The sequence below is a fragment of the Limanda limanda genome, chromosome 4 (genome assembly GCF_963576545.1).
Source record: "Limanda limanda chromosome 4, fLimLim1.1, whole genome shotgun sequence".
Taxonomy (NCBI): domain Eukaryota; kingdom Metazoa; phylum Chordata; class Actinopteri; order Pleuronectiformes; family Pleuronectidae; genus Limanda; species Limanda limanda.
Genome location: NC_083639.1, coordinates 12,305,106 through 12,332,068, shown reverse-complemented (window position 1 = coordinate 12,332,068; position 26,963 = coordinate 12,305,106). Strand labels below are relative to the sequence as shown.

The window sequence follows — 26,963 nt, the reverse complement described above, 5'->3', positions numbered from 1 at the left end:
CGATTCAGAGGTAACACTTTCTGCCTACCCTTCATGTTTGTTAAATCTGTACAAAAACTTAATATTAAAAATGGCACTTCACTGTTGTACATAGGCTTTTGTGTCAGACTGTTTCTCAGCCAGGAGAACATGCCAGGCACCAACACTCTATTCCAACTGACTGTAGTCTTGTTGCTGTTCAGCAGATTTTGATACTTTTTGAATAGAGCCAGGCTTTGTCCCACGCTTTCACTCCTTCTGTTAAGCTAAGCTAAGCGGCCAGCTACATAATTACTGCAAAGCCATTAGAACTCTCTGCAATAAAGAAAATCAGCCAAGTTCACTCAATGGCAAACCACCGCTTCAAGTGAATATGCATTGCAAATATGGGCTGTTGCATCAATATTTTACTACTTGAAAAGTCAATGATATCACCATCCTCAGGAGGAGATGGCCAATGTTAGGCCTACATCAAAGAATACATATGTTTATGTTTCGGTGTGATGCTGATATTAAAGAGATGCGAATATTGAAAAGAAGTGCTGAATTGTGCATAGATGCTGGAAATATAATTAGCCCCTTTGTGGCCCCTCGGTAAGAAGCAACAGAGATCCGCCACTGATCACAGTGCAATACAATACTCTCTCTTATGAAGCTGCTTAGTTGAATGTCTGAGTCACAGCTTAGATCATAAAGACTACATTTAAGCAGGAAGGGAAGTTATAATTTCTTCTTTGTACTGAACAAGTTGTCCTCACAGAGGAGATGATGCCATGTTTCACCATGGTGAAAGCAGTTCTGCCTTCCTCACAGCACGTAGACCTGTTCTTTGTTTGGCTTATGGGCTTCTGAGGCTTCAGAGGCTTTCCAGTCCACTGAGATCCAGCAGAGGAAGAGCAGGTCGCCTTCTCCAGCTGGCCACAGCCGGACAACTGGGGTGAAGGCTGCTCCACTGTTCCAGGACCTCTGACCAGACTGCACGGGACGCCACAACCCGGCATCACAACAGCAGACGGGCAGAGTAGGAGTGGCAGACAGCGGAAATGTAGAGATTGAAAAAAATAGGGTAAGACTCCAGACAGAAGCAGAGAGAGAGAGAGAGAGAGAGAGAGAGAGAGAGAGAAAGAGAGAGAGAGAGTATGTCATAAGAGTGTGGGTTTGTGTATAAATGTGTGTTAGAGGTGAAACTGGAGCCACACGTACACAGAGCGTATCTGAAGAGACGTCTCTGTATCATATACAACTTTAATGTTGATTGTTTCAGTGTTTTTTAACAATCTGAGAGCGAGCGAGCGAGCGAGCGAGAGAGAGAGAGAGAGAGAGAGAGGGCAGGGTGAAAATGTGGTCCCAATCACTCACAAAGATGCTTTTGTTCTGTAGCTGGGGCCCTCTCTCTCTCTCTCTCTCTCTCTCTCTCTCTCTCTCTCTCTCTCTCTCTCCCTCTCTATTTCTTGCCACACATGGAGTTGCATCCACTTTCTCATGGCTTCTCAGAGGAGGGTATAGAGCATATACCTGTGAGGCTTTAGCAATGGGACCTCCCCTCGCTCTCTGTGTCCGCCATGTTTGTTTGTGAAAGGTTGAAAACATTGTTGAATTAATAAATAAACCATTTCAGTGTAATTCAGTTCAAACAAATACTAACTAACCATTGTTTACATTGGGGTCTGTGGGACTTCATGCTATGATGTATAGCATTAAGTTATTCTCAACAAATCATCATGACCTCCATCGAGTTGTTTTCATCTGCATTTGTTTGTCAATCTGTCAGTGAGCAGGAATCTGGATTGGGGGGGGATCCCCCCCCCCCCCCAACGCACACACACACAATTTTTTAATATTGTAAGTTTCTCAACATTTTCACTTTCTCATGAAACAAGTCTTGGATCACAATGAAAAAAACAGGCATGTTTAGGGGACTGACAATCAGAAATTGTAATGAATAAAAATCTGAATCTAGTGAAATAAAAATTGGTTTCATAAAGGGACTGTTGGTAGAAGTTTGAATTCTACTGAGTGACACTTTAGTTTAGTCTTCACCCAATCACAGCTGGGATTAGCTCCAGCCCCTCAGGAGCTCTGGTTGTGCTTTAGTAAACACATACTGCACCTTTAAGAAGTCAGCAGCTGCATGTGTCATAGGTGGGATTTATTTACTTTTTACTGAGACAATCAATATCTGTCTTTGTCATCAGGTGGAAATAATGTGTACAACATAAGACAACTTACTTACATGGTTCTTCTTCTTCTTCTCTTCTTATTTTTCCTCTTCTAATAGAAATTGTACAGAGGGCCTCCAGTCCAGCTGAGCAAACTGAGTGTTACCGTATATCAGTGCTTGGTGTTTACTTGAATGGGGCCTATACCAGAAAGTGGTTGGGTTACATTTTAATGTGCGGAGAGAAAGAAAGACAGAGTCTCAGCTCATTAGACTGAATAAGCAGATCCATATGGTTGCATGCAGCAGCAGCAGCAGCAGCAGCAGATATATAGTGTAGCATGTTGTGTTGTGCTGTCTGAGTCAATACACTGGTTGGAGCGCGGCCCACTCTGCAACCACAGACCCAGAGACACAGAGAGGGGAGGATGACAGAGGGAGTGTACGGGGGAGAGACGCAGAAAAATGTCAGTAAATTTATTTTGTGACTCACAGGGTCTGCCTGGACCTCACTGCTCTCCATGATGCTGGGGTGAGCAGGCCCTCCACACCCCCCCCACACACCCACACACACGAGCATTGATTTAAGCATCACAAGTCTACGCACATATGCAGACAGAAGAGATAACAATCAAATTAAAACACGTGTGCAAATACTCCTGCAGACACATAAACAGGATTGCGAGCATGCACGCACCTAACGCTCACTCTGCTGAGATGAGCGCTGAGAAACATATCCAGAGCTTCGGCCTCCGGTTGGGGCCAAACACGACAGCGCCATGCCAAGAACAACCTCTTTGTGTGTTGCTCTGCACCCTGGCTCACCTTGTGAAAGTATACCATACTAGATCTCTGCTTAGTATTCATGGCATGTGTATGCCAGTAAGTGTGTGTTCCCCTGTACGTGTGTGCATGTGTGCGTGTGTCTCTGCAATAGGCTTAAGATGGGGGTCTCTCCCAAAACCAAATGTCACAGGGATTTAAGCGCTGAGAGTGAGTTCGCTCCCAGCTGACTGACGAAGAAGTTCACGAAAAGCTCAGGATTAAACAGAGTTTAAACTTTCCAAAAGACATGCAGCCAGTTTCCATTGTTTTTCTTCCCGTGGCAACACATCCACGATGCAGCGCTCAGGTTTAAAGATAAGCTGTAGGGCATGAGCCAAACCTGAAAGGAAGAGGGAGGCAGGTAAGGAAGGAGAGGGAAGAAATGGAAGATGGGAATAAAGAAGAAGTACAGACATGACACCTCTTCTGTTAATCTAATGAGACGTCAGCCACCTGCGTTCTTCTTAGACTTCACACATGCACAGGTAGTTGTCTCACAGCTCAGGCTCTTCCGTGCTCTCTGGCCCACCCTGTTGGTCGGAGCACGTCAGTGGACCGGAGTCATGTTTGTTGCCGGGTTTGTGTTTGTGAGATGCTGCACGTGTTGACCAGTTTGTTTACTCCTCCTAGTGGCCACACTCTGCATCACAACTCATGGTAACCTCTGAACACTGACCTTTAAAAGTTACCATTCATCCAACAGATTGTAATTCAGTGAGTCAGGTCCTGTCATTTGATTGGCTGTCACCACATACTGTGATGTCACCATTTGGACTGATGAATAAAGAAGTGTATTATTGGTTCTATTGTCAAAACAATTTTCTCAAGAAAACCCTGATTACAATGAGCTCCCCACCAGCAAACAATTTGAGAAAGTCGTCGTCATTTTTAAACAAATTGTGGAAATCACATATTTTGATCATACACATCCTCATACACAGTTCAAATAAGAAAATGTGTATTTTCAGTATAAAATGAATAACTACTTGATTGATATTAAGATGTCAAATGTAATTGAAAAAAATAACAATTTCAAAATAAAATCGAGTAATAGATACGTTGATGTACATGATTTGAATATGGTGCCGTCCCGGCTATGTTTAGTTTAAACTGATTCACTTTAAAATAATTGTCCCTGCAGGCTGTCATACAACTGGAGGAAGAGGAAATTCGTTCAATATTTCAAAAACATTTGGCCTCACTTTCGTTACATTGTTAACAGTAGTCTCATTGATTGGTTATTCGTAATTATAGTATTTACAAGCTGCACCAGTATTTATATGACAAGTGGTCTCCCAGAGGTCACAGTGAAAACTGAAGTAGCTGCATTTGAAAGCGTTTTATACACGTGTTGCGCTGCCATTTCAGTTTGTGTGTAACATGTAGTCCCATGAAATAAAAAAAATAAAAATGAAAATTTATGATTTAGTCTTTTGGTTCAACCTCTAATTTCTGTATTGAACTGCATTTCACTATATTATATAAGGTTTAATGTATATTTTCAGTTTTATTAGCGTTTTGGGTTGAATTTACAGTTGTTCAATATTTAATATTTTCGAAATAATTACCGTAAAACGCATAAATGTTTCCTATTGTCTAAATGTTTATCTGTGTTTGTGTCATGTGCACATTGGATTTCCCTGGAGAACAAAGAGGGACACAGCATGGGACAGTGTAATAAGTATTTTATTGCATTTTATAATGCCATTGTCAATAATTAGTACAGATTACATGCAACTAGACCTACTGTACAGTTTTTTATTGTCTGCATGGACAGACACAAGAAGATTCAGGTTACAAATACACAGATATATGTGTGTGTTTTATACAGCATGAAGGAAAGGGCAGTGACTGGCATTACATGGCTACCCGGGGTGGAGGGTCCGAGGGCTGGGCTCCACTGTCTGTCTAAAGCCGTGGTCCAGTCCCTGTCCCCGCCTCCTCCTCGGCTCACACTTTCAAATAACAAGAAACAGAACAAAAAAAAACAAAAACAAAGGATAAAGAGAGGTAAGCAGGTAAACTGAAACTAAGAAACAATAGAGAGTCACTGCTGAAAATGTACACACATTCCTAAGGTTTAACCAGAGGAGAAATGAAGTGGTAGTTCCATTGGATTCTGGCTGTCTACTTAATAATACCGTCAGGCAATGCTCCGCTTTGAGAGTCCCTTCCCCCTCGAGTGACACCTCAGAACTGTCCAATCACACCTCAGGATCTGGGTTCCCCACGTCCTTTGACTCACTCGCCAGCCCAATCGGGACACAGACCTGGATCCTACAACACCAACACGTGGATGTACGAGAGATAACAGCTATCTGTAAAGGTGATCAGTGAAGTCAGAGAGTTTTGGAAGTAGCTCAGCGTTTGTTTGGTTACGTTTGTGGCATTGGTTTGGTTACAGTTTGGTTAGAGTTCAGGGGTTTGGACTAAGCAATGTTGGCTCGCAATGCCTTTGGTAGTCAGAAGATGAGCTGCATCTCTGGGAGCCGTTCCACATTTTGGTATTGAGACTTCACGCAGAGAGGAGGAGTATCAAAAAACTGCCACAGTGTCAGTCTTGGATCTGCAATCTCGGGACGGGGAGATGCGGTTTGCGACTGGTCGCCGGCAGCAGGGTGCTCGGTGGGACTCAGCCACAGCAACATCTCACCTGCAGACGATTGACAGCTCTGCGGGGTCAGAGTTCAGCACAGGAATGACAGGGGTCAGGGGTCAAAGGGAGGGGGGGTCACAAGGAAGCTGGGACATATTTTGGCACCTGAAAGGACCAACAGCAATACCTTTCTAGAGCTCTGCATTTTTTAAAGCAAGAGAGGGGCTACATATTCTTACATTTTTTTTCCTCTTTCTCTTTTTCTTTTTGGAGGTTTTGGTCCTGTCTTTAGAGAAAAAGTCCTTCTGAGGTATCAATACATAATGAAGTAACTTTTTTGTTTTGTTTTCCATTTGTTTTTTTTCTTTCCTTAAAAATGCATAAATGCAGTACAGAGACAAAAAAGTATCAAAATAGACCTAGCTAAGATAAATATACAAACAGGTGTTACCTAAACCACTGATCTAACTTTTAATCTTTTAATTTTTTTAGAGATAATACACTTAAAAAATCAGCGTCCCAGACGTTTTATGAAGAACTGAAAAAATGAAAACAAAAGAAACTATTAAAACCAAGATATCTGCAGCACTTAATATGATAAATACATATACTTCAGCATTAGCAGTACAGTATAGGAATCAGAGCTGAAAGCTTTACAATAGCTAAACAGGTGCAGAGGAGAAAAACAAAACAAACAAACCCCAAAAAAAGAAGAGAAAATGAAAGGACAAAATGAGAAAGAATGCCCTGGAGAGATAGGTCAAGCACTACTATACAAGAATACATCATGTTATGCCGAGCTGGAGAGAAAAAAAAAATCAAAACAGAAGTCTTACATGGCGACCTGTGAACAATCTACATCTTTATAAAACAGCTTTGTTTACAGGTGTACCTTAAAGCACGAGTCAGAGATCATCTATGTACTGGATGCAGCAGTTCCTCTTGGTTTGGATATTACTACTGGTAGTGATGTGGTTCATTAAGCGCCTCTGCGAGCGTTTTGGTGATGGGTGGTGGTGGTGGTGGGGGGGGGGGTTGGGGTGACTGCTGTGGATGTGGGTCTTTGGATATCTGGATGGTCAGAGCCTCTGTTTGCACTAACCCATAGCCCTGCGTCTACGCTATCTGTGTGTGTGTGTCCCTGTTTGTGTGTGTGTCTGATATATTCTGCCCATCATTACCCCTGACAGCCAGCTCCCTGCAACGCCACGCGGCCATTAACGAGCGGCTTCTCATTGGCTGCCATCATTAATATGCACACATACAGTCGAAGCACACGGTTCAGAGGCTGCTCACATAGCTCAGTGCTAATCAGGCGCAGGAGCACGGTCAGGTTCACACAGCTGATAGAAAACTTTTATAGAAGTAGCGAGCGCTTCACAACACACTGTGAGACATAGAGAGTGCTTTAGATGTGGTTTAAAGGAGAGGTAGTCGTTTTTAAATTCCATGGAAAGTGAAACATCTCTATGTTTTTGGGCTCAAGCAGATGTGATGGGGAGTCCGGATCACCAAATAGCTTCTTTTTTTTCTCTCGTCAGTCATACAGTAAGCGCGACACAATTTTGGCATTCATTATTATCATCAAGGAAGAATGGAGAGGAAAAAAAAATAAAACATATTCTAAGAGAGTTCAGTCTCCCATTGGCTATGTGTTGAACTGTTTTTCGAAAAGGAGGTAGTGTTATTTTTGGTTTTTATTTTTATCTCGTTTCAAGATGTCTGTCTGCCACTTTGTACTTTGTCAGAAATCAGTCTCTAATGTGACAGGAAACAGTCCCGTTTGAACACAAAGTCATCAGAAAGGTTTGTTAGTTAAATAAGAGTGCAAGAGAGAGTTTGACAAAAAGTATGAAAATATGAGCCCAACTTTGAATCACATGATGTCCCTTGGTTGTTTTTCCTCTTACATTGGTATTGTTTTTTTTAGTTTTTCCCTAATATTCATTTGGATTGGTTGAAAGACGTGAGTTCTGTAACCACAACGCAGTCCACTTCCTCTTCCTGTAAATACGACATGCAGATTAAGAGAGCATGTTTATTTCCTACTTTTAAAAAACTCAATTGTTAGTTATGACAGCACCAGAGAAACAGCTTGTAAGTGTTTAACGTCTCTATTTGTTACATGTGCTCAAACACGTCACGCGTGCCTCAGACTCAGGTCTGCTCACACTACTCGGGCCAATCCTTGGATTGTTTGGAATACAGTTTAGCCTGAGAGCGGGAGTTTCACCTCTAAGTGCTATTTTTGTACTCTTATTATTTTCGAGGAACTGCGGGAGGTTTTTTAATACTAGGTTTTTTTTGGCCTCATACCTAATGCGAGTTATTCATAAACACTTTTGTAAAAAGCTTTCATGTCTCCAAAGTCGAGTTTGCTTCACACACTTTGGTTTTTGGAATGGTCAGCACAGTAAATCATGTATAATTTATGGGAATACAATAATAGGAATTCAAACTCCTGGTTTGTTGTCTTTTGGCCAGTTCTTTAAGAGGAAGAAGGAAAAAAAAGGGGGGGGAAACTCAAAAAGGGGCAAAATAAACTACAGGGTTTTTGGTTTTCTACATATTTCTTTGGTTACCTGTAACAAAAATAAAAACGGGAACAAGCAGAGAACAGATTCAAATAAATGTTAAAATTTGGTATGGCACTGTAGAGAAAAGTAATGCTTTTATGCTCACAGAAAACAAAAAAAGAAAAAAAAATCTCACGTGCTATTCCTTTAACACAAACTCACACAGTGAATTGCAGATAGCTTCTACACAGTAACAATTACAACCATAGAGCTTTGAGTCTGAAGCCCAGCAGAGTTGCCACATTTGGTGTCCCACAGAAAGAATTCCCCTTTATCTCTTTATCAATTTGGACACAGTTCCAGGCGGAGCCTTCTTGGGATGAGGTATTCTCTGACTGCAGTAATAATATATATTTTTTAAAGCATCACTGATATTTCTCAACTAAATAGACAACCGAAAAACAAGTGAATGAGAGAGAATTAACACAAAAAATATTCAGCTGTTAAATAATCTGTCTGGATAATGGAAACTTTAAGTGCTATTTCCAAATTTCTTGCCTGCTACACTTGGGACAGAAACGGGAGAGGGGCGGGGTCACAAGTTGGGACAATACTGCGCTTTCATTTCTTTCTCTCTTTTTTTGCCAATACTCATTTGGAATGGTGTGAGCAACCGGAGTAAATCAAACAAATTACAACACAAAAACAAAAAAACAGCATTCTTAGAAAAGGTACGTTGAAACAGAACGCCACCATGGAAATATTGATCCTCAAAAAATGATAATAACATCGTCAACATAACATCAAATAAAAAAAGGAAATGACAAAAGCTACCACACGTTTTTTTCTTGTTATACTCCATAATCATGAACAGTTTTCTTTTTTAGTCACAATATTTCTGTAGATGCTTCCTCCCTCTTTTCTATCAGCCTCCTCTCTTTTTCTTCTCGCACGTCAAGTGTTCCAAGCTCATCACTCCATCCCTACACGGAGGAGAGGAGAAGGACAGCACCAAATGGTCCTATTCCTGCATTATCTTTTGGGGGGTGGGGGGTGGGATGGAGGTGGGTTGAAAATGGGTTTTGCTTTCCTCACTTAGAAGCAAAGAGTTTAAAAGATGTCCAACACTAAGTGTCTTGCTGGGAGCAGAAGTTCGGGCGCAGACCGGGGTCCGATCGTTGGGTGTCGTCGAGGGCTTGGAGCACTGATGGAGGTCATCTTTAAAAGCACCCTTCCTTCCTTCCCTCCTTCCTCCCTTCCTTCCTTCCTATCTCGAGGCCCAACAGTTTCATTTTGATCGAATCAAATAAAAATGAAAAAGCAACTGATTGACTCAAGAGGGGGAAGAAGGAGAGGTATACTGCACAGCCCCCGATGACTGCTCCAAATCTATATACACATGATCCGGTGTGTCTTTTTCCATTCTCACACACACTCACACACGCATCTGTGTGTCTTCTCAACTGACGATTAGAGATAAAGCGGCTGCCCAGGCAGCCCGAGACGACAGTGAGCAGGGTGTGTGCAGAGTGGTGGGGCGAGAAAAAGAGAGAGAGTGTGTGTGTGTGTCGACGCCTCTAGGGGTCTCTACACAGAGGCTGATGTTACCAGGGAGGATAACGAAACATGGTGAGCAATGAATGAGTGTGTGTCTGTGTGCGTGTGCGTGTGAGTGTGTATGCATTAAGTGGTGTTACACCTCTGAGCCAAGTGTCGGAAAAGAAACACATGGAGGTAAAGCAGTGCTCCACAGTCTTCTCTTTTTGTGTCTGAAAGTAACGGAGGTCATCTAACCCTGTTTGGTGTTTCTCAATGTCATCCTTGGTTGCTTGCATTTTCTTCAAAACAAAAAATAACATTCTCTTTTTTTCTCTCTTTTTCTCACAAGTGTACTGTCGCTATTTTTTCCTCTTCAGGCTGAAGAGAGGGCTCGGGGGGGGGGATTGATCTCGCTGTGTGTCCCGTCCCTCCGGATCTGTCCTACTCCAGGTCCTCGTTGGGAAGATCCTCCTCCAGATCGCGCTCGTCGCTCGGCAATGGCATGCTGTGTGTGACCCCAACCATGAGGGAGACTGGCCGACCGTCCTCATCCACATCAGTGGGCTCCTCCTTCACGTGCACCGGGTGGCTGAAGGAGATAGAGCAGGCTGACATTAGGAAAGGAAAAGGGGAAGTTTTAAAGAGCATATGCCAGCAGCAGACTTTATATCTTGATGAAACTGCTGCCAAATATGCTGATGCTAATTATAGGATCAACTGACCCAGGTAGTTTAATTGTGATTTGCTCACAAATGTGCAATGGAAATTACAAGTCATGCAGGCTAAATAGTAAAATCTCATAGGTAATGTTTGATTTAGGAAAATATGATGTGGTGAGTTTGGGTAACTTTGGTAGAAAATACCAGAGTAGAAAACTGCATGTCATTTTATAATCATTGTCATATCATGTTGTGATATAAAATAGTGCAAAACCTAGAATTGTTTTAAATATGTTCATAACCTATACAAAGTTGTGAAAAAACAAATGTGAATATTCAGTATTTCATGCAATAAAAAAACATCACAACAGCACACAGATCATTACAGAGCCGACATTCTCCAGTGAAATTAGAATTTTAGGTGAGCAGCATCTAAGCAGTGGGAGACACATTTTCCTCAAATGTGTTAGATTCTGTCCTGTTGTGCTAAATTCTTTTAAATTACATGTAAAATATTTCTCTGGTAAGACATCTTAAATTAAGATAATAGTAATAATATCACTATAGCACCATCGCTATTGTATCTAGATTCACACTGATGAAAATAACAATATTAGTTTGAGACTGAGCGTTATGCAGACAGTAATTATCTTTAAACTCAGGCACAGGTTAAAGTAGTCTGTCTGCTTGAACATGTGTGTGTGTAGTAAGTACCTGTACTGGTGAGGGCTGAGCGTGGGGCTGCAGCTGCCGTTGCTGTTGACCTGCTCCACAGTGGAACTGACATCGTCGTGGCCCACGTGCATCATGTTGAGGCTGGCCGCAGAGGGGGGGCTCACCAGGGGAGAGCTGTTCAGCAGGGACAGACTGCTCTCTGCCAGCGCCGCCTACACACACACACACACACAAAGTCAAATCAAATTGGAGCCGGGTTATGTTTGTTTTCTACAATTATGACATATCAAATTAGATAAGAAAATGAATAAATGAATAAATAAATACATGAATAATAAATAAAAACGCTGTCCACCAGAACCAGAAACATTCGACTCATTATTATTTTAATATATTTAAACATTAATAATAATTGTTTTTTAAGATCAATTGACACATAATGTAAAACATAGCATAGTAAATCTTCACAATGACTGATGAGTGTTTCTTAATGTGCTGATGAGAGCGCTTTCTCATGGGCAGCTTTTGAATCCACTCACTTGCTAGTTCACTTGACAAACCACTAGGGGGCACTTATATACAGTACTTTCCACACCATAGCTTGTACTATAACATTTAAGTCAACACACACTCAACAGAGTGAGTGTGTGTGTGTTCCAATGAAGGAACATGGAGAGAGCCTGACAAGAACACACACACAAGCAGTGAAACAACAAGTGAAACAACAGGTCACAGCTTTACACACTCACATCCAGCTGCAGATGTGAGGCGGACTCCACCTTCACTTCTCACACAGGAAATAAAGTGTGGTAAAGAGAGAAGGAGGGGAATTCTCACTCAGAGATGGATTTTCTGGGACATGCGATAATTATATGCAGTAACCTTAATTGACAACTACTTGACGCTATAAATCATCTCAGTCGCAAAATTGCAAGCGTGTGTGGGTTTGGTGTGAGATGGGTCGAGTGTGTGTGTGTGTCTGTGTGTGTGTGTGTGTGTGTGTGTGTGGAGGTGGGGTGGCGTGTGTGAGAGAAAGTGAGGTGGGAGGTGAGAATGTGTTGATGTGGGAGAAGGAGGTGGCGTGAATGTCGTTAGGGAATCTGCTAATTATGAGAGGGAATTGATATCAGTGCCCTTGATTGCGATTGGCTGCCCTGTGTGTGTGTGTGTGTGTGTGTGTGTGTGTGTGTGTGTGTGTGTGTGTACGGTGTGTGTGTGTGTGTGTGTGTGAGCGAGAGAGAGAGAGAGAGAGAGAGGGAGAGAGAAAGAGGAGCAGAGGGCATTCCTTACCTGGTAGCTAGCGTTTAGGGATCCAAAGCCCAGGCCTGAAATCATGTTTTTCACCAGAGTGGGACTTCTACACACACACAGACACGCACAAGGGGAAAGAGAGAGAGAGAGAGAGAGAGACGGGTGAGAATCACAGATTAATTGCACATGTTGGAAGATGGCACCTCAGCCAAAGTGCTCTGACAAATCTCACAAATATGTTTGTTACAAGTAGAAACATACACAGACTGTAAACAGATGCTAAAACACACACAGAGAAAGTGTTTGATATCTGGTGCGCAGGTGTGTGTGTGTGTGTGTGTGTGTGTGTGCGTGCGCGAGTAATTATCCCTGGTTTCTCTGGCGGTTGGAGAGAACATCTGTTTACACACGCTAACAAGGTTTTTTGCTCTCTTGCATCTCACACAGCTGCTTACTAATGGTGTCGACAAACAGGGAAAAACACACAACACACACACACACACACCACGTAGAGTACATACACAAGTCAGCAGCACTCTTACTCTCAATGATTGCTGAGTTGGCCTCTGGGTAATAATAGAGGGACCATTTAGGCAATCATCGTGCCAGCATCCATAAGCTCACACTCCCATCTCACTCCTCTTAAATGTGTGCATGACAGTGTGCGCATATATATGTGTGTGTGTGTTTGTGTGTGTGTGAGTGCATGCATGTATGTGACCGTGTGCGTTCTTACCCGGTCATCTTTGGTGGTCTCCTCTTTTGGTATTCGACTTCATCCACAGTCCACACGGCTCCCTTCACGTTCTCAACACGAACAAAACACTTGTGCAGACTCAGGTTGTGGCGCACAGCATTCTGGGAAAAGAGAGAGAGCTTTATTAGGACTGAAGGCCAGCAATCCTGTTTCAACTGATAACCGTGACATTTTGTGGAGGAGTGGAGCATGACCCAAGGAAGAACCCATAAAATGATGGTGTGGATCGAGATCAGGGGGCAGATCCAGAATGTTTATTTTCTGTCTCTAACATTGCGAGATGGATTTTTCAAGTGGAAGACTGATATTTTTGAGTTTGTGCAATTTGGTGAAGATCCAAATAAGAATCTGGATCTAGTGAATTTAAATGTGGTTTATCAAAGGGTCTTGGCGTGGCCTCCTACTTTTGTTTCTGTATTTTATATTATTTCCAAGAAATATTTTTCCTTTTGACTATTTACACAGAAATTTTTATGTTGTTAAATCAGCATTAAAATGTTGTTCTTTCTTTTCCCACAGCTCACAAATATTCCAGCACACTGACAGTCTGGCTCACAGTGGAAGAAATCACCTTAAAGACCTTTTAATGCCAAGATGGAATGACATTGTAAACTTTTCCTGTAAAGTGAAACAATTTGATGAGTTACCTGTAATTCCCAGGTGTTGCCTGATAACCTAACCTCCAAGTTGTTTTTTGTCTGAAACATGCATCTTCAGTTGCCACAATATTCCATGACTTCGACGTGTGAACTCAAAACACGAGCGGAAAACTGTTGTTTTTGAAGTCATTACCTTGCTGGAGGTAAGAACACTCACTCAACGTGTGCTCAGTACAAACAATGCTTCTCAGCTTTTTGTGAGGTGACTTTATGCGACGTGTCACCAGAGAATAATGGTCCTTCTTTACCCATCACTTCTTATAAACACACACATACTGTAGCTCCGTGTACAGTGCTAATGCAAGGCAGCAATTCTCTGGTAGCGTTATTTTATCTCAGAAAATGTATAATCAGTCATCATCAGCACACACACACACACACACACACACACACACGCACACACACTCGCACGCACACACACACACACACACACACACACACACACACACACAGAGACACAGGCACTCAGACGGGCAAGCAGGCAGGCACACCGCTATCTTTGTCTCACCCCCCCAGGGACAGGCCTCCCTTTTCATCTGCTATTTGTAGTTTGTTCATGCCCAATTTCATTACCAATTTTAATTCGTCTATAATTAAATCCTGCATATTCTCTCTGACACGCTGTTCTAAGCCGAGAGAGAGGGACAGGCCAGGCATGCATCACTCCACGCCATAATTACACACACACACACACACACACACTTACACACACACACACGTAATTACACAAGCCATAATCAGTAGAGGAACCCTTTCTCCCCCGCATCCCCTCAACCCCCGAGCTGTGATGCTAAGTTTTGTAAATGAGTCTGACCCCAATCTCTGCCCGCCACCCTGACAGTGCAAACACACAAACACACACACACACACATACACACACACACGCTCACGCCAGACACCAGTGCTACTGCAGTGCTATTTGCATTCGTCTCCGTGATGAAAGCCTAATTCTCCCAGTTAAAACATTGGCAGTCATTTACAGTGGGTCGCTGCACATGTGCCACTCATCTCCACTCCCTCAGGCTGGGAGGGGGGGAAGGGGCTGGACGCAGGTAGATGTTTTTGACTTGTGTTTTGTATACAGTAAATATTACAGATCTGAGATAATTGAGTTGTGTTTCTGCCTGTTGCATGATGGGATGGGCTCCTGGCATATGATCGTAAACAGAAATATATGTGAGCAGATAGGATGATGATTAAAATCATGAAGAAACAAGTATAAAATGTGTGATATCTTGAAAGGTAAGTGTTGAACAGCAGAAAAAATTTAATCAAAATTCCTTTCTTAAGGGAAGCGCGTTGAAAATATTGATATTCCAATATTTAAGTTAAACTTTCCAGAAAAACTCTGACTACAAATGCAATTGTATTTCATATTTTTGTATGATTTCTACTGATGCTTTAATTAAGGCAGCACACACACATCAAGGTACCCAAATACAGTTATGTAGTTCTATTTCTAGGTTTTGTATGATGTTGTCTATGAAATGTATCTTAATTTACAAAGTAACTTGCAACTAAAGCTGTAAAATATTAGTACTATATTAGAATTGAGATGCATGAATTATGTTCCACCACTAGAGTTCAAAGTGAAGCCTTTTATATAGAACTAATTGGATTTTTAATCCCATTAATTTAATTCTTATGTACAGCTTTTCTTGATATTTTACTCATACTATTATTATTATTATTATTATTGCTTATTACAATTTTACATGTGGCATCAATTGACCCCTCAAGTGCATCTAGAAATAAAGAGTGACAAACGGAATGAAACCTCTTCTTTCAGGCTTCCGTCTCATTATGTAGCACCTTGAAATAACACTCAGCTCTCCTCCTCCCTCAATCATCCCTCTCTTTTTCTCTCTCTCTCGTCCCTTTCTCATTCTCTTTCCCTCGGTTTCTCTGATCAATGACTTCCACTCCCTGACACCGCTGCTCTCCTCATGAAATATAACAGCTTATTAAAGGACATACATCTCTGCGGCTCTATTTGACTCGGCGAGCCGCTATAAGAAATACATAAGGCCGCGGCAAGCTATATTTAAAGGTCTGCGAGGCCAGCGGCGCAGGAAGCAGACACCAGACATTAATAGTTAAAATTCATAAAAGTCAGATGAGGAACTAAAGATATTCCTGGCTGCCCCCGTCTCTTAACCCCCTCCACACCACGCCGTCGTCCCGTCACCTCCCCTCTCTTGGTTTTAGGGGCTATTAGAGGAAGGCCGGGGTTCTCTCCTCAACCCCTCCTCCCCCACCACCCAACTCTCTCCCTTTCCCTCTCTCTGGAGGAAGTGACACTCAAATTAGTGTGAGGTTTCTTCAGAAATGGGTCAGCACCTACGATGGTGGGATCAGGCCAGTAGTGTGTGTGGGAAAGAATCCGGTGTGTGTGTGTGTGTGTGTGCACCAGCTCTGTATGTGCATTTCTATAATGAGGCTTTATCACGGCTAGATGTGGCTCTACTGGGACGAGCGGGGCCGACTCTCCATGTGCCATGTTCGAGGTGAGGGAATTGTTTATGGCTGATAGGGAGAGAGACGGAGTGGGAGAACGGAAGAAAGAAGGATGGAGGGAATGAGGAGAAACGTAGGAAAGCTTCTCATAAAGACCAGAAACAACCATTAACTGTCATATCAGTCATATCTTTTGCAGAGCAGAGCAGAGTCAGCGTTTGAAGAATGAGGAACAAGAACACGTGTGTTCTTGAATCATTGTAAGAACAGGCTTCAGGGAGAGACTCCATTTTCTACAAAGTGACTCACTTGGCCTCAGTGTTTAAAATAACAGTAAAACCTGGCCCACTAATTTTGTAATTTTTTTTTTCTCTCTCATCGTGGTCGAACAATTCTCAGCTGGCATCGACTTTAGTGAAGGGCTTCATCAGTGGGCACAGACCACATTCACTTTGTACACATTTAGCTCTGATTGAGTCTGAACCGTATCCAAACTTACGTTTTCTAAATACGCTGAGAACCGGCATGAACTTGTCTGGTTTCTATCTTTCATCGTTAAATTTTTACTTTTCAAGAATATCCTTTTGTAGCATAAAGTGAGCTTGGGGGATTTACATAATATTGGTTCAGCATTAATGGAATTTATGTTTAATAAAGGGATTATTGAGTTTAGTTCGATTTAAGCATATATATGTAAATAAGATAAGATAAGATAAAATAAATATTGATCCGCTGGTAGAAAATGTAGCTGGAAAGAAAATATGAATTGAAACAGAGTCTAGAAAAAACAAGATAAAAATAGAAATACTATATACAATATTAGACTTTTTTATATTTTTGCAATATAAAGATTTGAGTCTTAGACTGTGAGGGGCTGTGGCGTTATGCATTCATTATGATGGCACAAAGGAGCCCCCCCCATGCACTTTGAGGTACGTGGCTGGATGAGTCTGTGGCTGAATGTGATCCTGAGCTGCCTCAGTTCAGAAGAGAGGGGATGAGAGAGGCTGTCCAGGATGGTTTTCAGTTCCTCTCATCCGCTGCCTCAAAACACTGTCCTGTTCCCTCATCACCAGAGAGCAGGCCCTCCTCAACAGCATGTTTGTTTTTTTAAGCCCCATTTGAAGGATGTAGTGAAAGTCAGGGTGTATCTAATGCGCCCTTACCTTCCATGTTGCTGTGTTTCTCCTGAAGTAGGCAAACTTCCGTGTAAACCAGTTGTAGATTTCATTGAGAGTCAGCTGTCTGTCTGGGGACTCCAGAATGGCCTGAGGACAGGAAGAGAGAGCGGACAAAATGTAGAGGAGATCCCAGATGGAGAGAAGAGATGGTGCAAACGGATCTGAAGAGAGACTTACATGACGTATAAGAGAGGCGTAGGTAAAGGGAGGCCTGACATCAGCGTTCTTGTAGAACTCACAGTTCTGAGCCAGCTCTGAAAAAACAGGAAACATCGTAGGAAATTAAGTGAGGTGAGCTACATATTTACAAATTATGAGTGTGTGGTGTAACATTTACCAAATAACATTTAATGTAAACGTTAATAAATTTAAAAAAAAGTAAGGATCAATACAATGGTTCAAAATATTAAAACTGTGTCTGAAAAAAATAAAATCGAACAGTGTGTTTTGAGTTGTTTGATATAGGTCTTTACACCTAGTTACCATTTACAGACTTGCTGCAGTAATACTAATGAATGTGATATTCTTTTACATCACATACCTTAAAGTATAATGCTTTGCTACTTGACATCATAACTAAGGGCTACAGTATATCTCTATTTCTTTTCTTCTTTTTTTTACTGCAGGAAAAACTACATCAGTAGTTGTGCCATGAATGAAAGGTGATGGCTGAATGGAGACGTACTGTAATTACTGTGGAAAAGAAGAAAAACCTAATGCTGGATTTTAAAAAACAGCATAATTAGAGTCTATTATTAATCATTTAATCAATAATTAGATAATATATGATAATGACACAACGAGGAAGGCACTGAGTGAGGTAAGGGGAAATGTCTACCTGAGGCGATGGGGGTGCAATACTTGTCGGAGTTGCGCCTCCGTATGGGCCCGACACCGTGCGTGTGGGAGTGGGAGTGTGAGTGCAGGCTGGAGGAGCTGATGACCGAGGGTCCCTGGCGCAGCGGGGTGATGGGGGTGGCGGCCGAGGTGGGGGGGTGCTGAAGGCCCTCTGAGTAGGCATCGCTGTCCCGCTTCAACAGAGAGCCACTGGAAGCCAGGTTCAGCTGGAGAGTGGCAGAGACAGAAAACAGAAATAAGGGGGGATGATTCAGCTTGTTTGTCCCCCACAGAAGGTTCATTGCTTTTCTATCCGTGTGAAATAAAAAAAAAATAAAAAAATCAAGAGAAAATTTAAAGTAGAGAAATTAAAAAACGATACATTCAAATATAATTAAAAAATTATAATAATTTAAATAGAATAAGGAAATGTCTGCATTATTGTAGATATACAAAACAATTCCATCTTATCCAATGTACTTATATTGTAATCATTCTAGTATGTATCAATTTACCTTGAGCAGACTGATATCATCCTCAAAAGGTGTAAAACGTTTTATTACAAATCAAAGGGGCTTAATTGACTTTGTGTCCCTAAGCTATGATTAAAAAAAAATTGTTTCTGTCCAAAGTGTGAAGAATTGTCTTAGTTTGGGGACAAAGATTTTATTTATATGACTGATGCTTCACTCGTGTTTAAAGCTTCACCATCTGCTGGTGCTGTATACAGGGAAGCATCATGTAGATAAGATCAGGGTCAGGTGATACCAGTGCATTAGATGATTTGTTTGTGTCATATAGTGTACATAACAGATATCTTCGTGGATAATGTTTCTAAACAGTTTTGTTGATTAGTTGTGTAAGAAGATTGACATATTTGGGGTTGTACCAATGCTCTGTCCAACATAGAGCACAGACATGAAACTACACGGGCCAGCAGGACCTTCAATTTGAAGTTGTTGAACTGACAGCAGTAGGGAAGCTAAATCCAGAAAGAGTTACTGATGTAAACTCACACCATCACGAAAAATAATAAAACCATTGATATTCCCCGTGAATTTCCATCTCTACCAGTTCCCAAAAGCAAACCCACATCCTTGTACAGAACCACACATACACAATCACACACACTCAACATGAACATATATTTATATATAGCGCTGGCTGCAATTAACCCTCAGCTTACAAAAACAAAACCACACGACAGCATGTTTGTAAGACGGGAACACACACACACACACTCACAGACTCTGGGATGGCAAAGTCTTCACCGGCTAATACGGCCCAATTAAGCAGAGCCTTGCACAAGCACACACACACATACACAAAAACCAGTGCGCTCAGTCTCTGTGGGACAACCGTTGTAGGGATGCTAGCTTAGGACTAATTAAAACCACAGTGTGTATGTGTGTGTGCATGTGTTGTCTATATGTATGTAAAATGTGTGAATTGCCTCTCTCTCTCTCCTCTGCCCCCTCTCCGTACCATTTAAGCTGACTGGAGGGGGGGGGCTGTTTAACAGGTACTTCATTAACGCCGCAACCCTGCCACATCACCACGGCAACAGTCGAACCCTGTTAATTGAGGCCAAGCTTTGTTTCCATTCCTGACGCTCCTCCCCTGCCCCTCCTCCTCCAATCCCTGACCCCAAGGCTCGTCTCCAGTGGTGACAGAACACGCCTCTTCCTGATTTCCCATTAGATGTTAATGGCAGCTGATCCCCCTGTGATCAACACATCACCCAGACACACAAAAGTACACACAAACACACACACACACGCGTTGCCACTCGGCTGCACCCATTTATATCCCCTCAAATTAAGACACTCCACCTCTAATTGACAATTAATTTCAACATCTTCATATTTTAATAAGACTCCTCGTCAATCTGAATAATGAAATATTCATTAGATACCTAATAACAACTTTGCCAAGCAGTGTGGACACAGACACACACACACACATCACATCAAATTTCGTTCCATTTTGTCAGCACACTAAAAATGCTGTGAGGGTTTGCTCTGGCAGCTTTCTCTAAAAAGAACAGGCTGAATCAAACACAAATCTGGGCTTCAACACAATCTGTGAACGGCTGAAATTTATCACGTTCTCTGAGGACTGAAACACAAATGTATAATGGGAAGTTTAGAAAGAGAGGAGAGAAGGAAAAAAACAAGAAGGACAAAGAGAAGAGGAAAAAAGAGTAGAACGAGACAAGCAGAAAGTCGTCTATGTGATTTATTAATGATATAATAACCCTCACTGGTCAGTAGAGGGTGCAGATATCAAGCTAGACAGGAAAAGAGGAGTGTTGTATCCTGGGAAGGTTAAGCAGTAAAGAAACTGATAAAAGAAGAGTTTGTGTGTGAATGAGATGTAACAGTGGAAGCTCTGTGCCAGAGGGTGATAATGTAATGTCGGGTCCAGGGTGCTGTGGTGTACTCACAGGTTGGTTAAAAGGCTTTGGCTCTGAGGGGCGCATGTGCAGGTGGGTCATCATGGCCTGGAGTCGCTCACTCTCTTTCGCCAGCTGGGAAACACACAGGGATGGTAATCTTTATGAAATCACATTTTTCTCAATTACATTGATTTACAATTACACCTTTGGTTGAGAGATAAGTGTGAGCGGTAGCTGCCTCCGCACCGGGTGCTCTCTCTCCCTCACACACTCTTACACTCGCCTGCAGACACACTCGTCCCTGTTTGACATTGTAAAGCACTATTTAAATTGCTCCTGCTACAACCTGTGGAGACGCTGCATCCTGTGTGTTTGTGCACGAGTGAATGCTTACACACCTGAAGCCTCCAAAAACATGGGATCTAAAGTAAGACTGATTTGTCTCATTAACATACATAAACACACACAACAGTGATCTGTGGCAACTTGCAAATATGAGGAACTCAATCACGATGCCTGTGCTGCTGCATGCATGTGAGTGGGTCTGTGTGAGAGTGGTCCAGTTATTACTCATTATGGGGACATGTCTTCCTCATAGGGGCACAAAAGGAGATCTCATAACTTAAATCATTTCATTTGAGGTAGAGACCTTTTAAGGTTAGGTTTGTTTAAGTTAAGTTTTAGGTTAAGATTATGTTTAGGATAAGTTCAGTGTGAGGGTTAGGGTTAGGCATGTAGTAACTATGGTTACGTTTAGAGTAAGTCTCCAGCAAATCAATGTAAATCAATGTAATGTCCTCGATAGTCATGGAGACACGACTGTGTGTGTGTGTGTGTGTGTGTGTGTGTGTGTTTGTGTGTGTGTGTGTCTGCATGTGCGTGTGGGTGTGGGCGTGTGAGTGTATGGAGTGTAGAGTGGTGGGCTTCCTGTGGACTGCTGAGGGATGAAGTGACATGTTAGGGAGAGAGAGACGTCCATGGTGATGTGCTGTGACACCAGCTGCCTCTCTGTCACTTTGCGTTCCCTGGTGGTGGCTTGAGGGGCTCAGCTAAACGCTGTTTACTAGCACCACCAAACAACTCTAACCCTAATTCTGGGCCGCCGCCCCCGTTCCACCCCCCCCCCCTCTAAGCCCCTTCACCCCCCTCACACTACACTATGACGTGAATGGAGTATTCAGGGCCGTTTTTTGGAAACCATGTCAAGACGAGTGTGAAGGGACAGGTTTGGTATCTTCACTTTGGAACTTTTCTTACTTACTACTCACATCTCATCCAGTGTTGGTGTTTTTTTCTTCTGCTGGAGCATTCAGATGTTTCAGGAGGTTTGCGTGCATTAACCACTTTAAGAACAAGAGAGGCAGTGCAGCCTGGTCCTCCACTTTCTAGCTCGTCTCTCTCTTTCTCTCTCTCCCTTTTCTCTTTTCTCCTCTTTCTCCCTCCTCCCCTCTCTCAGCCTCGCACTCTCTTGCTGGTGACCGGAGCAGCTTTATAATTGGAGCAGCGATGGCAGCTTCCCTGCCGACTGCTCCTTTTAAATTACAAGCTCCACTGCTCTCCATAAACTCTGCCCTGCCTCCGACAAGTTACTGCCATTGACTGGCTGAAACAGTCCTCGAGACTTTGTTTGTGAGCGGATGTGAATTAAGTGTCTAAGTTCGAGCGTGTGTGTTGGCTCACCTGTATTTCCAGCTGCTGAACCACCTGCATCTGGACTCGGCACTGAGCAGTGCTGCGGTCATCCAGGGCATGCTCATTGTTCAAGTGCCTGGAGGAGAGAAGGGGGGGGGGGAGATATAAATGTGACGATCAAAGTGCTGCTAGTCCAGTAACACTCATGTCAACAGACCGGATGATGAAGTAACAAAACTCAGCCGTTTGACTTTTATACAAACGGAGCTACGAGCCGTTTCAGTAAGACATAAATAAATCATAATCTTGGAGGTTTATTTTGTCTAGGGAATGACACAGCAGCTGTGTTTTGTGTGTGTATACTTCACTGGTGCTCAGTGAGGCATGATCTAAGACAACCACCTGGATATGAGCTCATGTGTTATCACACCGAGCCTTATCTTAAGACTTTCTGTGAGCGAAACTCCACTCCACTTATTAACACTGCTGTGCATGTGTGAATGTGTGTGTGTAAATGGTGGCGCTGTTTGTTTCCTCCAATGTGGGAGGACCCGAGACCTTCTGATCTTTCCCAGCGCACCCCTCCCTGTCTCCCTTCCTTCATCCCTTTCTCTCCCCTTTGTCATCGCCAAGGTTAATCACAGGTTGCCCCCGCTAGTCCTGTGTGTGTGAGTGTGTGTGGGTGTGTGTGTTCATATGATTGTGTGAGATACATAAGTGTCAATATATCAGAGCAGTTTTTGTGATATCATGTGGTGTTAACCTGTAATCTTCATAAATCTGCCTTTTAGACTTGTTTATACTGTGAGTGTATCTAACACCAGGAAATGTGTGTGTGTGTGTTTGTAGTGTGTGTGCATGTGAGCGTGTGTGTTTCTCCGAGAAAGTAGAAAGTTAGGCAATATCAGGCGAAGACTGGAAATGAAACAAAAACAATGATGTCATGGCATGGCTAATCCAGGCAGATAGACGGCTCAACACAAGTGCACGATAATAATAACAAAAACATGATCTCACCCTTCTCTCCCCCTCTCTCTCTCTCTCTGTGACTCTCGATCAGGCTCTCTCTCCCTCTTTCCCACTTGCACTTCTGTCCACTCCCCCCCTTCCCCTGTCCTCTTCCCCCGAAACTCCCCGAATGTCTATGATTCACACTCATTCCAACCAAATCTGCCCCCAAAACCCTCCTGTCTCTCTATAGCTGGGCCATAAACAGTAGCAGAGTTTTGTTTTTTTTCCCAATGTGTCCCGACAATGAGGCTCTGTTTACTCCTCGGAGTGCTGGCAGACAAGGCTTTAACCCACATTACACCGAGCTCCACCGACCACAACCAGAGTATTATACCAGAGGACAGGGGGGTGGAGGAGGAGGAGGAGGAGGAGGAGGAGGGGGGAGAGGTGGGTTAGAGAAGAAGAGGAGAGGAGAAGAAAGGCCTCAAATAGTGAAGTGTCCCCCTCCTCTGTTCTTCTGTTCTACCCTTTTCTCTCCTGGGGCGATGACTAAAGCTGGCTGGAAGGGAGCGCACTGTCGGACTGACAGAATTATCTGTCACTGCCTCTATTTTTTTCATCTCCCTCTTTTTCTCTCTCTCTCTTACACACACACATGCACACACACTCTCCCTCTCTCTCTTTATCTCTCTCTCTCTCTCTCCTTCCATCTGCCCCGGGGCTACGTGAAATGAGACACCAAACAACAGCTTTCCTCTCCAAACTTTCCCAGCCTGCCTACGAGCTTTGATCTGACTGTCCGATGCCATCACAATCACCACGCACACGGCTGTGATTATGCGTGTGTGTGTGTGTGTGCACATTTCATCACCCAGGCTTATTAATAACTTTATTGCTCAAATAGCTAAAAGTTCCAGATAATTAGAGGTTGAGTTTGTTTAGGGCTTCATTAGAGGCTTGGGAAGCCTTTGTTAGCAGCCATAGTGCCACGGGGTAGTCCACTGTGTGACAGAGGAGGAGGTGTAGCAGAGTGTCAAGGCCAGATACCACATCGACATGCCCCAGTGACTGCAAACGGGCAAGTAACAGCTACGAAAGACGGAGGGAGGAGGGGAGGAAGAAAAGTGCAAGAAAATGGAAGCCGAGAGGGAATGAGTGAGAAAGAGGTTGTTTGATGTGTTCCCCATGGATGTGGAAACTAAATGTGCTTATGGATGAGCTAATAAAGAATAATTGTGTATTTACGCAGAAATACAATGCGTCTGACCCTTCGGAGTAAAATATACAAAACACAGAAAAAACGATGGGTGACGAACATATGATCTCAGACTTGCTTATTTAGATTTCTTATTAAAGCAAAAGAATAAAACAAACACAATCAGTCACTCAAATGAATATTATATAGCTGAGAAAAAAGTATGAAGGGGAAGAGAAAGAACAAATCCCTTGAAAAAACAAAGAATTTACACACGTGAACGTATGTACCTGTGTACATGTGGGTCAGAGCAAATGTGAAATGTGATGCAACAGATGGCAACTGGTGAGTCAGTGGGGTAATGCAAGACTCCAGTGATTGACATCTCCACGTAAAGCTCATACTGTAGCTTCACTTTGTTCTGCTTCCTCCCTGGTGCCTACAGGTAAACTGAATCAGAGATCGTGTCATGTCTCTTTCTTTCCTACAGTAATACTAGGGGTTAGTGCTGCTGAGTTTTAAGTACCAGGCATTGTGTGTGTGCAACTCAGTGATAAAACTGAAGAACGTTTCAATATGGTCTAAGGAAGGGTTTGTGATAAATGCAAGTGTATATATTGTTGCAATTGTTTTTACTTGAGAAATAGGGTGATTCCCAACACTTTCCTTGATTTCCCACACAATAATTCATAGATGTTGATGAAAAATCTGGCATATTGAGGGGACTGATATGAAAACCGTGTGAAATTTGGTGCGGATCCTAAACCCAGATCTAGTGAATTGATTGAATTGATTAATTTTGATTGATTTATTAACCCAACACATTATACCTTGTATCATATTTTACTTACTTGATGAACTGTCCCATGTCCTCACACAGTGCTTCACAGCCGGGCCATTTACACTCTCCATGGCCGTAAAGTGGATGGGAGCCTGCATGCTCCTCATGACTGTGGACAAAGAGAGTCACGGAGACAGATGCTGAATTATATCCACAAAACATATAGCAAAAACTTATAATAAGGAGCATAAATGTGCCAAACTCTCGTGCACAAACACACACACACATGCAAAACCGACTACAGCAACAGCATCAATGCAGCCATCTGAGTCTGGTTAGCAGTCATTAGTTTATACAGCTCACAAAGCCAAGTGCAGAGAGAGAAGGATAGAGCAAAGTGGGGTCAGTTACAGAAGCCAGACAAATAAGGGAATTGCTCCAGCAACCTCAGAGGCACATTTTGAAGTCCATGACCTGTCTTTCTGTCCTTGGCGTGTGTTGTGCAAGAGTGTGTTAGTGTTGGTGTGTGTTCTTATGTTTCAGGAGTTGACACAGAGTCGGCACAGGACCAACCAGCCATGACTGATTGGAGGCGGCTGCCGTCATGTGCTGGTTGTTCTTTTGTGGTGAGCTTATGTGAGTGTGCGCATGTGTGTACATCTGCGTATATTCATGAGTGTTTGTGTATTTGTATATGTGTGTGTGCGATGATGAAAGACAGGGCCAGGCGTGGTTTTGGGCCCTGGGTAAAATAAGTGTATCGGTGCATGTGTGTGCGTGTGCACATGTGTATGTGCATGTGTGTGCGGCAGGTCCAGTAGCACATGTGGTTCAGACCTGGATCTTCGCCGGCGACTGCTGTCTCCACGTATATTTACATGACTGTGTATGTGTGTGTGCATGCGCGTGTGTGCACTGGGATGGGGATTCTCCCAAATCAACATCAGAAGGTTGTCTAACAGAAACCATTTGTCTCGCAGATGGAAACATGTCTCTCTCCCTGTCTCTTTCCTTTTTCGCCTCTTCCTGATCATATGTGCCGGCTGAGGTTGGAGCTGTGTGTGTGCATGTGTGTAGCTGCACATGTGTGTTTTTGTGTATGCATGCGCTGGCTGTGGTTGAGTCAATGCAGAAGCAGCTCAGACAGCAGACATGACAAACTTCTGGCAACCACATTCTCGTCCACATCAGCCATGCATTTGCTTAGCAGACTAACACACTAATGCTACACCCTTTGTGATCTACTATAGTCAAAATCTGCCGGGATACCAGAGGCTTGCTGTGGCTGTTGCGTGACAGTGTGTGACATAATTGATCAATTATTAAAAGCTCTTTTAATTAAAAGTTGTTGACCCATGTTGACTTACTCCAAAATGAGGTCAAAGGTTAGGGTCGACAAAGGGCATAGAAACAAGCACTGAATCAGTGCTAAAGGACACCTCAGACCACCCTCCCATAGCACGTCTCTCTGTCTTTTTCCACTGATATGTGTGTGTATGTTTGAGTGTGAACAGGCTACTCACTGGCTGGGGGGTTGGCTTCCTTTGGAGTAAAGGGGGACATGGTCATCTCCGCTGTCTGCCTTGGTGAAGGAGGATATCCACTCAAACAGTCTGGCTCTTAAAGATGGAGAAAAACCCATGAGCAGCCAATACAGCCTTGGGAGAACACAAGCCTGACACAGCATACAGTGCATGTTACAAATACACCTGGCACATGCATCCCTCATCAAGCCCACATTACACTGAGGAATTTCTCTCTACAGACACACTGCCTCTCTCTACTCCTCCTCCTCCTCCTCTGCATTCACAATCCTCTCCTCTCTTCTCCTGCAGAACATACTGAGCCCAACAAACCTCCTATCAAATGAGCTGAGGTGATGTTTACACCCCGGAGATGTGTGGTATGCCACATGTG

The 26,963-nt window shown here is 43.0% G+C and overlaps 1 protein-coding gene across 1 annotated transcript in view; it reads right to left on the bottom strand.

Annotated features, from left to right (window-relative positions):
- Positions 1-10,031: 10,031 nt before the first annotated feature.
- The window catches only part of foxp4 (forkhead box P4), a 55,414-nt gene continuing 38,482 nt past the window's right edge, over positions 10,032-26,963 (bottom strand). Inside the window, exons 8-18 of the mRNA XM_061069246.1 lie at positions 25,884-25,889; positions 25,117-25,215; positions 22,168-22,255; positions 20,536-20,619; positions 18,091-18,316; positions 17,430-17,506; positions 17,238-17,339; positions 12,935-13,056; positions 12,238-12,304; positions 10,987-11,159; positions 10,032-10,202 (exon numbers count right to left, since the gene is read on the bottom strand). Of these exons, the coding sequence (XP_060925229.1) occupies positions 10,055-10,202; positions 10,987-11,159; positions 12,238-12,304; positions 12,935-13,056; positions 17,238-17,339; positions 17,430-17,506; positions 18,091-18,316; positions 20,536-20,619; positions 22,168-22,255; positions 25,117-25,215; positions 25,884-25,889 (1,192 nt within the window). The 3' untranslated portion in view covers positions 10,032-10,054. The remainder of the gene's footprint in view (positions 10,203-10,986; positions 11,160-12,237; positions 12,305-12,934; positions 13,057-17,237; positions 17,340-17,429; positions 17,507-18,090; positions 18,317-20,535; positions 20,620-22,167; positions 22,256-25,116; positions 25,216-25,883; positions 25,890-26,963) is intronic.